Source organism: Neomonachus schauinslandi, chromosome 6, assembly GCF_002201575.2.
Source record: "Neomonachus schauinslandi chromosome 6, ASM220157v2, whole genome shotgun sequence".
NCBI classification, from domain to species: Eukaryota; Metazoa; Chordata; class Mammalia; order Carnivora; family Phocidae; genus Neomonachus; species Neomonachus schauinslandi.
In genome coordinates this window covers 121,017,010-121,032,190 of record NC_058408.1, presented here as the reverse complement: position 1 = coordinate 121,032,190, position 15,181 = coordinate 121,017,010, and the positions used below count along the sequence as shown (strand labels likewise).

The 15,181-nt window shown below is 42.5% G+C and overlaps 1 protein-coding gene across 2 annotated transcripts in view; it reads left to right on the top strand.

Moving 5' to 3' along the window:
* The window catches only part of MYOF (myoferlin), a 152,592-nt gene that overhangs the window by 79,615 nt on the left and 57,796 nt on the right, over window positions 1-15,181 (top strand). For both annotated transcript variants that reach the window (XM_021699796.1, XM_021699795.1), the window contains 4 exons: window positions 145-261; window positions 9,608-9,785; window positions 11,224-11,348; window positions 13,531-13,637. In XM_021699796.1, coding sequence (XP_021555471.1) covers window positions 145-261; window positions 9,608-9,785; window positions 11,224-11,348; window positions 13,531-13,637 — 527 coding nt within the window. The remainder of the gene's footprint in view (window positions 1-144; window positions 262-9,607; window positions 9,786-11,223; window positions 11,349-13,530; window positions 13,638-15,181) is intronic.

The window sequence follows — 15,181 nt, the reverse complement described above, 5'->3', positions numbered from 1 at the left end:
AGAGAGTTACTGATGGACTGATTTTGGAAGTTAGGGCCATGGAAAGTAAACACAAAGCCGTAGCTGGATGAGCCTGACTAAAGAAAGAGTTCTTTTTGCTGGTGTTCACGTCTAGAGGAATAATCCTGTGCTGTTGCCTTTCAGGGGGAAGGAGTGGCCTACAGAGGCAGAATCTTGATTGAATTAAGCACTTTCCTTGAAAAGACACCACCAGACAAAAAGCTTGAGCACATTTCAAATGATGACCTGCTGGTTGTGGAGGTAACTGTTGGAGTGTGGATGATGCTTGGTACGGGAAAGGGTAAAAAAAAAAAAAAAAAAGGGTAAAAAGAGACCTGAGTCATAGCAAGGACGTCTTGATCTATTTAACGCACTCTTGATCTATCTAAAATAGTCCTATGTGAGTGAGGAAACTTGCTTCATCTTTTGTGATGGTAATACTCTGCTGAAAACTGGCAAGAGTAATGATACCTCCAAACCCCGTTTGCCAGTTGGGATTACGTGGTCGTGGGGAGGTGGCCACATGAGCCGTCCCAAATGGCATAGATGCCGCCGCTAATCATTTCCACTTTCAGAAGGAGGCATATCTCAGGCTTCCCAGCATGTGAGGGCGTGTTTATATTAATGCCCACATTACACCAGCTCTGAGCCCCATTCCTCCTTGAAGACAGGAAGTCTTCCAAATTCACCTCCCCAACCATTTCTTCTTCTTTTTTAATCAGCTCTTTCCCCTCTATGGAGACAACTTAAGTAAAACACTCATGATCCATATGGTAGAGAGCTACAGATGTAGTTTTTTCCTAGTAAATTCAAACGTCAATGTTATTAACTCAAGGCAATAAATACCAAAAGAAGACTATTATTATCATGAAACTGTTAAATGCCCCATTTTTTTCTTGTCTATTAGTTGATATCTATAATACAGATTTGTTAACATACGTGATGGACAGCCCAATATTAAATTAGCCCTGTCTCTATTGCTCACTAAATCATTTCCAACACATCCTATACCATTATTATGGGCTTTGAAAATATATATTATGCTAGTTTATTTTTATTTTTTAACTTCAGAAAAATTAACACATAGCACTGTATAAGCTTAAGGTGCGCAGTGTGTTGATGTGGTATATTTATATACTGCAATATGATTATCACTGCAGTGCCAGCTAATGCTTCCATCACGTCACATAATTATAATTTCTTTTTCATGGTGGGAACATTTCAGATCTAGTCTCTCAGCAACTTGGAAGTATGTGATACAGTATCATTGACTATAATCACTATGCTCTCATTAGATCTCCAGAACTTATTTCTCTTCTAACTGCAAGTTTGTACACTTTGACCAACATCTTCCCAACTCCCCCAGCCCCTGGTAACCACTCTTCTACTCTCTGTTTTTATGAGTTTGGCTTTTTTAGATTCCACATATACGTGCTTTCTCTGTCTGATTTATCTCACTTAGCATAATGCCCTCGGGGGGCCGTCCGTGTTGTCACAAGTGACAAGATTTCCTTTCTCGTGGTTAAATAATATTCCATTGTGTATATGTATACCACATCTTCCCCCATCTATTTCTGAGAATCCTGTGTTGATGCTTACATGTTCCAGAAATCTGAATTTTTTGCCAGAGCAGCCGGCTCACTGATGCCCCTTTGCCCAGAGCCACTCCTTGCTGGATTCCACCCCCCCACCACCACCCAACAAGCGTCTTCAGGCTGCTTCCCTCCTCTTACTGTCCATTCCAAGCATGGGATAGACCCTTCTCTTATTTCCCCCACATCACATCAGAGACCAAACAGCAACTTTAGAAAAGCTTTACCTCCAGTCTGGGACAGGAGTAGGGATGCACAGTGAAAGGAATAACTTGAAGCGGCTGCTAAAGGTGGCTCATCTCAAGGCCACTGGGCTCACACCATTTGCCAAGGGTTCCCAACCAAACAAGGCTTTCTTCTTCCTTCTAGGAGTCTCATGTCTGCCTCTATGAGATTTGTGCCTTTCAGGATGATTGACCTGGAGAATATCCTCTCCCTTTAGAGGAAACTCTCCCTTCCCATCCCCCTGCCCCAGAGCACTGCGACCTTGTTCATTGACTCCCAAGAAGACAATATTAGGACGTTAGAGTCCAAAGCAGTATACTCAGGATTTTTCCTGAGTCCTGGTGTGTTTGGAACATCAGTAGTCCAGTTATTCAGGAGCCACACAGATTTTAATCCAGTGCCTTTGTCTTCCCCTGAAAGAGAAGATTGTGCTGCATATTCTTTCATAGGTTACCTCTGTCTCCAACCCTCAGGCTCTGGAAGGAACTTACACAACCACCAGCAAGCCACGGGGCATCAGTCTAACTTCACATAAGGAAAGGAATACTTCTCCCCTTACATGAGCACAGATTAGAACATAGTCCTGGCTAAAACATATGCTTCACACTTCATGTTACCAAATAGGACAGTTGAATTCAGGTTATTTAAATTGTGAAAGAACCCTGGTAGGTATTTGTTTGATATTATAGTTAAAGGTCTATCCAAGCAATTTTCCTAAAGCAAAGCAATGGTCTGCCTTGAATGTGAATTCATCTCTCTACTTGTAGAATCAGAAATTACCTCGAATTTTTAAGTCGTAGTTTTCCCAGTTTTTATTAATGTACCCAATAAAAAATTTAGGGCAGTTTTGTTGTTGTTGTTGTTTCTTTTGTTTCATTTTTTTTCTTCCTGAATCAGCCTCTTAAGCAAGTGGCTGTACAGGCCAGGTTATTACAATAACTCTTGGGAGATAAGTCTTCAAGAAGTTATCAAGTCTCTCTCCATCACTCTACTCCTTATCCCCCTACCTATCCCTACTGATGTACAGACACATAAATAAAAAATAACATTTGCGACTTATAATACTGATGGTGCCATAATACCATTCTTTGAGTTAACATTAATGGTTTTGACTACTCTAGAGTTATCCCGAAGTTTCTGATGTGTGGTCAGGAGTGATTTTGCTGAGGTGAGAATTTGAATCAGTTGTGCAGAAAGGCAAGTGCTGGTGAGCGCACCTAGCCAGCCACCCAGCGTGCATGTCCGTGAGAGCGAGGCTCGGTGCTTCTCTCTTCCTGATGCTGGTGCACAACTCTTACTTAGGTCTGAAGGAGTCCCCCAATGTTTTCAGTTAGTTTGTTACATTCCATGGAGGTAGTGATAGAATGCTGGGTTATCCTTGAATTTTAGAGCTTGCTGTGATCTTAGGAACATCATCCTTGCAAATGATGAATCCGCCATAGCACAGTAACAAAGGGGGACCATTGAAGACCGTGAGTGCTGGGCTTATCCTGACTTTTCAAACCTTACTCCTGCAGAATAGGTCATAAACCAGGAATTCTCTCTAGAAGAAACGTGCGCTGCAGAATCACGCAATGTAAACTCATTCTGGTTTGGTTTTTTCACTTGTTGAAGAGACACAGAGCCAAAAGCAACAGGTGTCCCCAGTCAGTAAGGTCCTGGTCAGAGTCTTTCTCTGCACCCCACAGCACCATCAACTCGGAAGTCCAGGAATTGTAACAGATCTTAAGAACAAATTTAGAAAAGGGAAAAAAGAAAAAGAGAGGGTGGGTGGAAAAATGGAGCAGCTGACATGCCATTTACCGCGAGGATCATGCGAGAAAATGGCTAGAAACCACCCACAGGCCCTCATGGAGACAGCTGGTATGGCATGGGTGGTTCTGGACTTGAAGCTTTACGGACCAGCTCTGGAGGATGCCAGCTGGAACTTGGGCTTAGGCAGAAATGCTGTCATGAGTTCTTGGCAATTACAGTGCCTCTTTTGCTGTGTTCTATCACCAGAACACAATTTAAGTCCGTGATCCTTCTTTTTATTTTAAGTACTCATAATAGAGGCGGGGTCGGAGAAGGGATAGGAAGAGGCTCAACGAAGTATGGCAACTAGAATGCAAAACCAAATTAATTTTTTTACTCCAAATAATTAGACACATACAAACAAAGCATAGGTCATAAATTTAGTAAAAATAAAAGCGAAAAAAAAAAAAAAAACCCCAAACAGTCAACAATATACAGTGTCCACAGTATATGTCAATCATATAAAAGAATGGCTTTTTAAAAACTGAAATAGAAAACAGAGTTAGTTTTCTTCGATCCAAATAATTAAACCCAGACAGAAAAATGGCTTATGTCATAAATTTAATAAAAGCAAAAATGAAATCTCTACACCCAAATCCCAGTAACATTAAAAAGCAGGAGAGGAGCTGAGATTCTGGACTTAGCCACAGTTCAGGCAACCAGGAGCCTCGTAAGAGGGTGAGATGAGCAGATTTGCATAAGCACCAGGAGGATTAATGAGAGCCGTCAGCCTAGAAGGTTGATCCTGACCCTTTTCCCGTTTCCAAAGATCCCGTGTTCCGGGTCATAGGCAAGTAATGAAACTTCCAGTAGAGCTGAAGAGGGCAACTTCCTTGCTGTAAGATAATAGTACTAGTATTTGGTCTTTGACCCTGGTTCCTGACACTGAGCTCCTAAATCTCTTGGGATTTCCTGGGTAGTAGGAGAGTCCTTTGTTCTAATGAGGTGACTCATGGGCTCTTAGATGGAGGCTGTTCTTGAAAAAGACCAAGCCATGATTAGAAGCTTGGAACTTTCTGCCCCACCTCCCGTTCTCAAGAGAGGGGCTAGAAATTGAGTTAATGATCAGTCATACTTATGTGATGAAGCCACCATAGAAATCCCAAAAATACAGGATTCAGAGAGCTTCTGGGTTGGTGAACACATACAGGTGTTGGGAGAGTATTGTGCGTGAGACCTCTCGTCCCTTCCACATACCGTGCCCAACACAGCTCTTTCGTCTGGATATCCATCTGTAACCTTTATCATAGCCTCTTCTTATGAACTGGTAAACAGTAAGTAAACTGTCTTCCTGAGTTTTGTGAGCTGCTCTAGCAAGTGAATCGAACCTGAGGAGGAAGTCATGGGAACCTCCAATTTATAGCCGACAGCTCAGAACCAGGACTTTCGACTGGCATCTAAAGTGGGGGAGGGGCAGTCTTGTGGGACTGGGCCCTTAATGTGTCTCCAGGTAGATAGTGTCAGAATTAAGTTGTAGGACACCCAACTGGTGTCGCAGAATTGCTTGGTGTGGGAAAATGCCCCACACGTCTGTGTCAAAAGTGTTGAGAGTGTGGTAGTCCTCTGAGAGTAAAGGAGGAACACAGGAGGGAGAGTGAATTTTTCCAACTCAGTTGCCAAAGAGCCCTGAGCTACCCCACCTCCTTAGAACCAAACCTGGCCTCTTGCTCCAGTCAAGGGACCCTTCCAAGAGATGCAGTGGGGCTCAAACTGCCACTTCCCTAAGGAATCAGGCAGGTAGAAGATCAAGTGTTGCCTATCCAGACACCTGCTGGCTTCTGGAACCTCAGTGTGGCCACTGAAGGACCCCATTGATTTGTCTCCACCATCTGGGATCTGTTTCTAGACCACATCCTTCCTATTCCTTCCCAATCTTTTTGCGTGGGACCCCACATACTTTGGGAGCATTTTATGAACATGCTTTCTGTCTTCAATTAGAACCTCCTTGAGTTCTCCCATTAGTCTGGCCTACAGAAGTGCTTAATATATATTTGCTTGAAATAGCGCATCCAGATTCTTCAGCCATCTCCACCACTGGTCAGCCATCCTTAGTAAACAGAACGAAAAGGTGGCAAGTTCGGCAGTTTTCTTTGGCACAGTCTCCTTGCCACTGACCCTTAATGTCCCATGCCTAGTGGTCCCACAGCCACTTTCTAGAGCTGTTAACTTGTTACCCCTTCTCAGTATTCTGCTTGACAAAAATGACCCCCTTCCCCAAATTTACTCCTGAAACTCTACACTATACCACCTCCATCTACAATATGCACTGGTCTTTGATGATTAGAAAGAGAGCCCCAAGGCCCTACAGAGTCAAAGAAACATCCATCAGTGTTCAATAGATTATAATTTACATTCTTGAACTTTCCCTGTTATGAGCAGTTTTGCCCCAAAGCTACTCAGGGAACTAAAGCTGAGGCTCCAGACTTCTCTAAACTATGTTGATTGTTCCTTCTTCTCTCTACCTCTTTGAGCCCAGAAGGCAGGGTGGGGGGAGGGGCAGTGGGAAAGGGCTGCGGGAAGGCCGGAATTCTCAGCTGCACTAGTCGAGAGCCTGGCTTTGAGGCACGTGAGCAGATAGTAGATCACCTGCCCCTTGTGGAGTTTGGACCTGCAAAATAGTCCAAGGAGCAGCTCCATCTTGAGCGGCTTGCTCACAGTGTGTGCTGATCTGTTGGGAGGTGTGGTGATGGTCAGAACCCAAACTACTGTCTTACAGCTCAAACTCTCCAGGGTGAGGGTCCTATCAGGGCTTCTGCAGGTGACTGCAAGCTATGCTCAGGAAAATCCAGGGAGATCTAATGGAATCATGGCCACATAGAGGTGTGCAAGGCAGAGCCAGCCCAGCCAGAAGTGGCATCCCCACCCCTTCCAGAACCTCCCCAGGCACCTTCTCTCTTCTCTGCAGCCCCTGCATTAGCAGATGGCTCCAGCTTCAATGCTCATCATCGTTTCTGGGCCCTGACTTAAGCCCCAAATTATGTTTCATATTTTTGCTCTTTCCCTTCTCTTATGTCATCCCAGATGGTCTACAAAGAAGAAGCTATGCTGTATCTTTAAGTTCTGACTAATACAAATAACTTCCTACTTTCTAATTTCACCAAACCCAGACTTTTCATAGCATTCCTGAACCATAGATAGTTCTGGAGGATTAGGCTTACTACTTAGTGTGTAGTTAAGGGGACTCCTGACAAGTGACAAAAAGTCTCCGACACCCTTTCTACAAAAGTGACAGTGGACTAATGAAGGGATGTTTTTGAGTTCACAGTGCTAGGCAGAGCCTCTGGGATGTGGGGCCCAGCTATAAGTATATTTTAAAGCCCCTCAGGTGATTCAATATGCAGCTAAGGTTTCAAACCAATGTTTTGGAAAGACTTTAAAAAGAGATTGAGATGCAGAGGGATTTCTGATGAAATCCTGTTGAAGGTTTCCATTATACCGTGTCAAAAATTCCTTTAACCAAAATGGAGTTGTTGTAATAGGGGAACGTCCTCAGGATCTTCAAGACCACAAACTACAGTCACTATCAGATGTTCTTAAAACAGTCCTCAAGAAGTTAAAAATAGAATTACCATGTGATCCAGAAATCCACTGCTGTGAATATACCCGAAAGAATTGAAAGCAGGGACTCAAATGGGAATTTGTACACCCATGTTCATAGCAGCATTCTTCACAGTAACCAAAAGGTAGAAGCAATCCATGGACAGCAGTCCATCGATAGATGAATGGATAAACCAATGTAAGAAGTACATGTGGCTAAATTGATTACACAAGGGCCATGGACAGATAGTGGCTCTGATGTCTTGGCAGCCTCTTTAAGCAAACCAGAACGTAAGCCTATAAATGCCTCAAGGTTAAGAAATCAAAACCAGGGGCGCCTGGGTGGCTCAGTTGGTTAAGCGTCTGCCTTCTGCTCAGGTCATGATCCTGGAGTCCCGGGATCGAGTCCCGCATCGGGCTCCCTGCTCAGCGGGGAGCCTGCTTCTCCCTCTCCCTCTAACCCTCCCCCTCCCCCCGCTTGTGCTCTCTCTCTCTCAAATAAATAAATAAAATCTTTAAAAAAAAAAATCTTAAAAATTTTAATACACCTCAGTTTATCTTTCGGCAGTACGATGCAGAATTATTCCGTCTTAAAGAGGAAGGAAACTGACACAGGCTGCAGCATGACTAAACGTTGAAGACATTACACTAAGTAAAATAAGGCAGCCACAAAAGGACAAGTATTGTTTGATTCCACTTACATGAGATACCCAGAGGAGTCAAACTCATAGAAACAGAGAGTAGGTGGGAATGGGGAGTTGGGGTTGAATGGATGCAAGGTTTCAATTTTGTAAGATAGAACGACTTCTGTGGATGGGTGGTGGGGATGGTTACACAGTGTGAATGTCCCTCATGCCACCAAACTGGACACTTAAACATGGTTTAGATGGTGAATTTTATGTTATGTGTGTTTTACCACAATTTAAGAAGTTTTTGAAACTATTGGCTAAGTACTTCTGTAAATGCAAGAACACATTCTTATACAAGGCAGAAGACCTACCCATGATAGTGATTCATTGAATAGAATAAAGGCCATGGTATGAATGAATAACAAAAGAAAGGAAAATCAGTTAATAAATATCCTACAGGGATCAAGTAATTTTTGTTAGCTTCCTAGAGGTGAAAAGTGTCATTACTTTGCTACTTAGATTATGGGATACAAGTTGGTAGCAAGGTAGGAATGCATAAAAGCAAATCCAACAACAGAAAAAGGCACCATATGCCAAAGTTTGATAGCAGTGTGGTCTCCAGATCTCAAATGGAAGGACTATGGATCTGGGAGTTCCTTCCCTAAGGGTTTCCAAACTAAACTTGTCATGGTAAGAATTTGTCAAACAATTTGAGTATTATCACTCATGGCTCTCCATGAGTTCTCTAGGGAAGCATGTAGCCAATGTGGCTATGCTACAGTAACTATTACATAGTCTCACACCCAAGCTGGGCAAGTGTCTACAGAGACTGGGCACCAACAGGGATCTGGAAAGGCTCTAGATGTGGACAATATTAAGTGGCAGAATGCCTAGGACATAATGCAATACAGCAATTTAAACCATTGCATGGCTCTGTTTGACTAAAGAAGGCAAGGTACCCAAAGATCAGTGGGGATATGATCCACAAAGAACGAGAGATGCCATCTGAGCAAGGATTCGGGGAAGGAAGTAGATTCAAGAGACTTTATGTGCCCAGATGAAGGAAGGCCTGAAGGGCTCGTGGTCGTGTCTGCTAGGCTGAAAGATCCTCAGTGTGGTCATTGTTGGCCCTCTGTTCGGCTCCCTCACATACACATACACTCAGTAAGCCAGTAGTTCTTTTAAAAAGAAAGAAAGGAAAAAAACAATGTTTGATTTCTATTTTAGAAAACAGAAAAATAAGTTCACCTAAATTCACTTATTTTTAAAATCTTACATTAAAAATCTTTATTGTTAAAAAAAATCTTTGTTTTTGATTAGAAAATTAATACTTAATAATTCAAACAATTAAAAAGGTAAAAAGTGAGGTTAGCCATAATCGCTCTACCTTCCCCAACGTAACTGTTAACAATTTTATTTCTATTCTTCCAGACTTCCTTCATGCATATGCCAATATTAAAATATATATTCAATGGGTTCACCTAAAAGTGTCTTTTTTCCATGTTTGCACATATGGATCTACCTGTCTTTTTATTAACTTTATTCCGTTATATGAATGTAACATAATTTGTTGAACCGGTGACTTATTGATAGACATTTGTATTGTTTTCATTTTTTTTCTCTTTCAGTCAGCACTGCAGTGAACATCCTGGTACTTCTATCTTTGCCCACTTGAATGAGTACAAGAGAAACTGCTAGATTTAAGAACATTTTCTACTGGCATTTAATTCAACACTGATTATTAGGTTTAAAATACACCTGCTAGAAACCCACAGATAAATAAGAGCAAAACAAGTTTCACTGAGTCTCATGTCTGCTCATACTTTATAGAAATACCAACGAAGACGGAAGTATAGCCTGTCTGCAGTGTTCCATTCAGCCACCATGTTGCAAGATGTTGGCGAGGCCATTCAGTTTGAAGTCAGCATTGGGAACTATGGCAACAAGTTTGACACAACTTGTAAGCCTTTGGCATCAACCACTCAATACAGCCGTGCCGTATTTGATGGTAAGACTCACTCTGACCATCTCTCCTTACATGTTTACTACAGTGGGTGCACCACAGGACAAGAAGCACCCAGCATATTCTCCCTTTGGCAGCCATTACGTTCAGCATATGCTTTGTGGGAAGAAAAGGTTGAATGGGAAAGAGAGGTGTCTGGAGTTTAAGCACCTTCAAGACGGGTCAAACCCAGAAAGTCACAGGCTCTTTGCCAGCGTCTGAACCCTAGTTCCCCCTCCCATGTCCAACTTTCACACTGGCTCTGCTTTGTAAAATCACAAGATGGCGACTTGCTGAACTCAGAGCTCCGCCAAATCAGCTCCAGCTCTGCCCAACTGCATCCAACCAAGCCCCAAACTACTCTTAGATAGAGTAGTTGAAGTGGACGGGACTCTGGCTCAGGCCCTGGAAAACCCGGCTTCTGGTCTTCACTCTGTGACTCGCCAGCACTGTGACCTTAGCCATATCACTTAATTGTAACCTTCAGTTTCAGCCTCTTCTCTGAAGTTGGCTGTGAGGAGTGAATAGCTGTATTTGAATGAAGGTGGATGAGAAACAGTCCCTGCTTTTAAGGAATTTACATTCTAATGCATAAAATAAGTCATAATAGAAAGCAGAGTATGAGAATTCTCTAGTGAAGGTTATCAACAAATGGTTGTGTTTTTTTTAAGATTTTATTTATTTATTTGACAGAGAGAGACACAGTGAGAGAGGGAACACAAGCAGGGGGAGTGGGAGAGGGAGAAGCAGGCTTCCGGCTGAGCAGGGAGCCCGATGCAGGGCTCGATCCCAGGACCCTAGGATCATGACCTGAGCGGAAGGCAGACGCTTAATGACTGAGCCACCCAGGTGCCCCCAACAAATGGTTTAAAAGTATACAGAAAGGAGAAAGAAATTCCAATCAAATGTTCCAATGGTATCGCCATAGTTTTTAACTAAATTCTGTACAAGCAGAGTTAAAAATATAAAATGTGCTAGAAAATGTTGGCTGATGATTCTTAACCATCGTAAGGCTCTAAGTAATACCAGACCCCATGTATCAAGCTAAGGCTTTAGAAAACAGCAAATTCTCTCTCTCTTTTTTTTTTTTTTTTTTGCCCCAATTCCAACAAAAATATTTATTTAGAATAGCAGGTGCAGACACATACAATCTAACCTCCTGTGCCATGTATTTTCTGCCACCATGTTACATAATCATCAGTGATGTTCAGACATCTGATCCTGAACCACTACAAGATCCTGAAATTGTTGTGTTCAGTTTACTAGGGTATTTTAGAGAGATTTTCAAAACAACTATCCCTCAGTTCCTTCAAATAAAACTTAAAAAACAGACCATCCCAAACCATTTCACGTACCGATCGATCAGTAGCCCTGTTTGCACATCTCTTAGTAAACATGTTGTTTAAGTGTCCAGTGTTCATTGACTCTCAATGTTCTACACCAGGGAACTACTATTATTATTTGCCTTGGGCCAACACAAAGCCAGTTGTTACCCTGACTTCATACTGGGAGGACATTAGTCATCGCCTAGATGCAGTGAACATTCTCCTAGCCATGGCAGAACGGCTGGTAAGTTTATCTTTTCTACATTTCCTTTCCACCAGACAGTAAATTCTGTCTTAGTTTTAGGCTAGACCCCTCTAACACAAGACCTCAGAATATAGTGATAAGCAAGATAAAAGCTATTTTGTAACAGTTGAGGTAGGTGTTCCAAGCCTGCTATGGAGGTTCGGTGGTACTGGGGACCCAGACTCCTTCCCCCTTGTTGCTCTGCCACCACTAAGGGGTTGTCACTGTCTGCATGGTGGAGGCGGCTCACCACTTCCAGCCTGAGGGAAGGGGAATGGGGAAGTAGATGACCCGGGCCTTTCCCTTGAAGGGAAAGACCCAGAAACCACACACGTGACTTCTACTCATTCTCCATTGGCTAGAATCCAGTCACACAGCCACATCCTACTTTAAGGGAATTGGGAAATGCAGTCTTATGCTTGGGTTGACAGATGGCCAGATAAAAGCCCTCTTACTGAGGAAGGTGAGGGTGGATATTAAAGTAGGATAACCCACAGTTTCTGCCACAATGAGGTGTGGTGTGGAGAAGGGTTCATTCCAATAGAAACATGCAGCCCTTAGAATTTTACCGTTAAAGGAGTAAAAATCCCCTCTGTGGGAAGAGGTGGGCTCAGAGGAACCAGAGCCTGACATTTTATACTTTTTGTAAACTAGAGGACCTTGTTTGGAGGTTGGGGGTCCTCTCTGGTAGAAACTGCATAGATGGGGTATCTGTAATTTTCCATCTAGTTGACATTGATGAGGAGAAGGGGCACATGGTTGGGATATTTCTAAGTCAAAGATTCTAAATTACTTCTATCAGGTACTGATAAAAATCCATCTGTTATTAGTGTTTTGATTTCCAAATTACCTTAGTATTAATTTTTTCTAAGATCTAACCTCTGTCAGGGCAGGACCAATATGTGTGGGGGTCCTGGAATACCTGATCTAAGAGTCCATAGCAAAATCTAAAAATACTGTTTTGTGTTATAAAGACAATATTGAAGGAGAATTGTAGGTTTAAGTCAACTTAAGCCTAATTGTTCACATAATAAAGCTGCAACTGATATGCAGTCTCATTGTGGTGTTAACTTCCAGTCCTCTGTTTTGAGGGAATTAGTAAGGAATTGATCACCCCTCTCTTCTGATTATGTTTTGGGTGTTCTTCAGCCTTGTTCATCAACACTGAGCATGCTGTCCATATTCCAGGCTAATCTGGACGGGATGGTGGTTTCCCAGGATCAGGACTTTTGATAATCACGGAGGGCCCTCTCTCCATCTGTCTGTCAGCAGATGCTCCAAGTGACACAACAGGCAGTATATTCCGGGCTCAGCTTGTACTTACCTGCCCCAGCCCAAATCGCTGCTTTCTGAAGGAATTCTATTTCCTTTTAGTAGACTAGCATGTAAGAACCGACATCTGGGTATTAGAATACTCACTACTATTTAGACATGCTTTAGACAAGGCATTGCTTCAAGGCCTTCTCAGTGGACAGGCTTACACACGAGCACGCACACACACATTATTCACATGTCAATTTATTTCTAGATCTCTCAATATATGAAAAGCAATGAATTTGTAAGGATAATTCCAATTCCATTCTAATATCACAGGTTTATTCTAGTCTTCCCGATTTCTGTAGTTATACCTCCTTTCTCCAACAGTGAGAAATTTCATTTGCTCATTTGTTAAATCCTAAAATCCATAGGTAAACCACTGCAAAAAAACCAAACCAATTTAGAGTTTGATATGTTCATGGTTCTTTCTTTTCTTTAAACTGAGAGTATATCATCAAAATATTGTGTTCCAAAGTTATTTGGGTTAGTTTGGTGGAGTTATGTTATTCATCTGTAATATAGGTCATTTGTTTCTTTTATATTCCATGTTGGGGTTTCTTCCCCCATCTTTGTTGGTTTTATTTTATTTCCTTTTTGAATACGTAAAATATTTACATGGTTTCAAAGGTCAAAGGTATAGGAGAGATTGTCCTATTACTTGTACATGTCAGCATTGATTGCATTTTGAAGACAAGTAAATAGTGCTAAGCTATGGTGAGCATTTTTAAAGGTAAAAAGCTAAAGGCTCTGGTTTTTCTGTTAAGTCTTTTGTGCATTTTTTTCTTAAAGATAAACGTTAAACCTTTACTGAGTTTAAGGGCATGATGCACAATGACCAGTTATTTCCTCTTTCCAAACTCTCCAGCAATTGAACCTAGAGGCTCTGAAATCAGGGGTGCAAGGTAAAGTTCCTGCAAGCCAGCTGGCTGAAATATGGTTGAAGCTGATCGATGAAGTTATAGAAGATACAAGGTACAGTGATCTTGTTCCTATCTCAGAATTCCCAGTCATGCTCTCCTCCCTAAACCTGTGAGACGAAAAGAGCCTCTAGAATTGTTTTCAGTGTTTGCCTAAAAAATGAATTGAGTTAGTCAAGATTCTGAAAAGGCCCTAGTCACTGGGAGGAGTCTCTGAATCACCACCAGGAAAAGCTCCACTTTCGGATTCCATGCCAATTCTAAAGCAGCCTTGGGAGGCCAAGGCCACTCCAGGAAGCACATCCCAGGGCAGCCTCAGGCAAGGGGTGGGAAGAAGGAAGGAGGGAACAGGCCTAGGCCTGACTCCCTCCCGTCAATCTTTGTGTGCCCACTGCCAGGAGAAAGGGGACTCCTGGCTCCCACAGAGAATGGGGCCTCAGGGTGGAGCATTGACCTCGCCATTCAGAATAACATTCCTAATTCACAAACACATTTTTAGAAACAGCCTTTTTGCTTGCCTTTTTACTGAATGCCTATTGAACTCTGGCTAAGACTCCCTTCACAAAGCCAGTAGATTTGACTGGAGCCAGAGAAACTTTTATAACTGTGCCTTGGGGAACAGCTCAGATCTCTGGGCATTTGGGTATCAAAGGGGGAAGTGATTCATCCCAAACTCATTTTAAATATTGACTAATGGTGCAGTGGACAGGGAAGTTAAAAAAGAAAAGCATATTGAAAACTTGTAAGCAGCAAAAACCAGGGATGGTTACACCCACCCGCCCTCCGCCAATGCCCTCAGTCTCCCTGTCTTCTTGTGCCTTCTAGTGGTTTAGCTAGGTCATTGACACACAGCTGAGATCAGAGCTCGGCTGGGCTCTAGTTTGAATTCAGAAGGTTTAAATCTGGGTCTTAAGAGGTCATCTCTCCCAGTCTCCTTATTTTAGGGGTGAGGAAGCAGAGGCCCAAGGAGGTGAAATGATGCATCTGATGCCCAGAGTTGGGTTTATCCACACAACTTTTCCTGCTGCATGCTTCACACAGGCAACGTCTCTTTATTGAAGGTCTCATGTGTGACTTTGGAGCTAGCAGCTTCCATATGCATTTTTGCCTCAAGGAATCATTCCAGGAACTTAACCTTTCCAGTGTATTACCATAATTACTAAGGCAACCAAACATTTGGTAATACCTTCTTGTAGAAAATTCTGTGAAATTTTAGGGTTTGCTGAGCAAAACACAGAACTATCTATTTACACAGTTTTTGAACCAAATGGATGTGAACTGTTTTTGAAGAATCAAATGGAATCTTTTTAACTTGATGCAACAGGAAATTTGTGTTTAAAAGAAGTCATGCTAGGATTTCCTTCATTTAAGAAGCTAGGGGACATTCGAATCAATGGAATTTCTAGGTAGAAACAACGTGAGTAGAACTTCCTGGAATTGGTGACATGCTCACCCGGTGGCCCCACCAGCTACCGTAGTGAGAGGAAGACTGCAGAAGGCGGTGAATGCTGGCCCCAGCTCAGCGGTTCTAGACTTCTCATTTTAATGAGAGCTTTGCCTCCACAAGTGGTTCTTAACCTTTTGGGAACTAATGGGCCC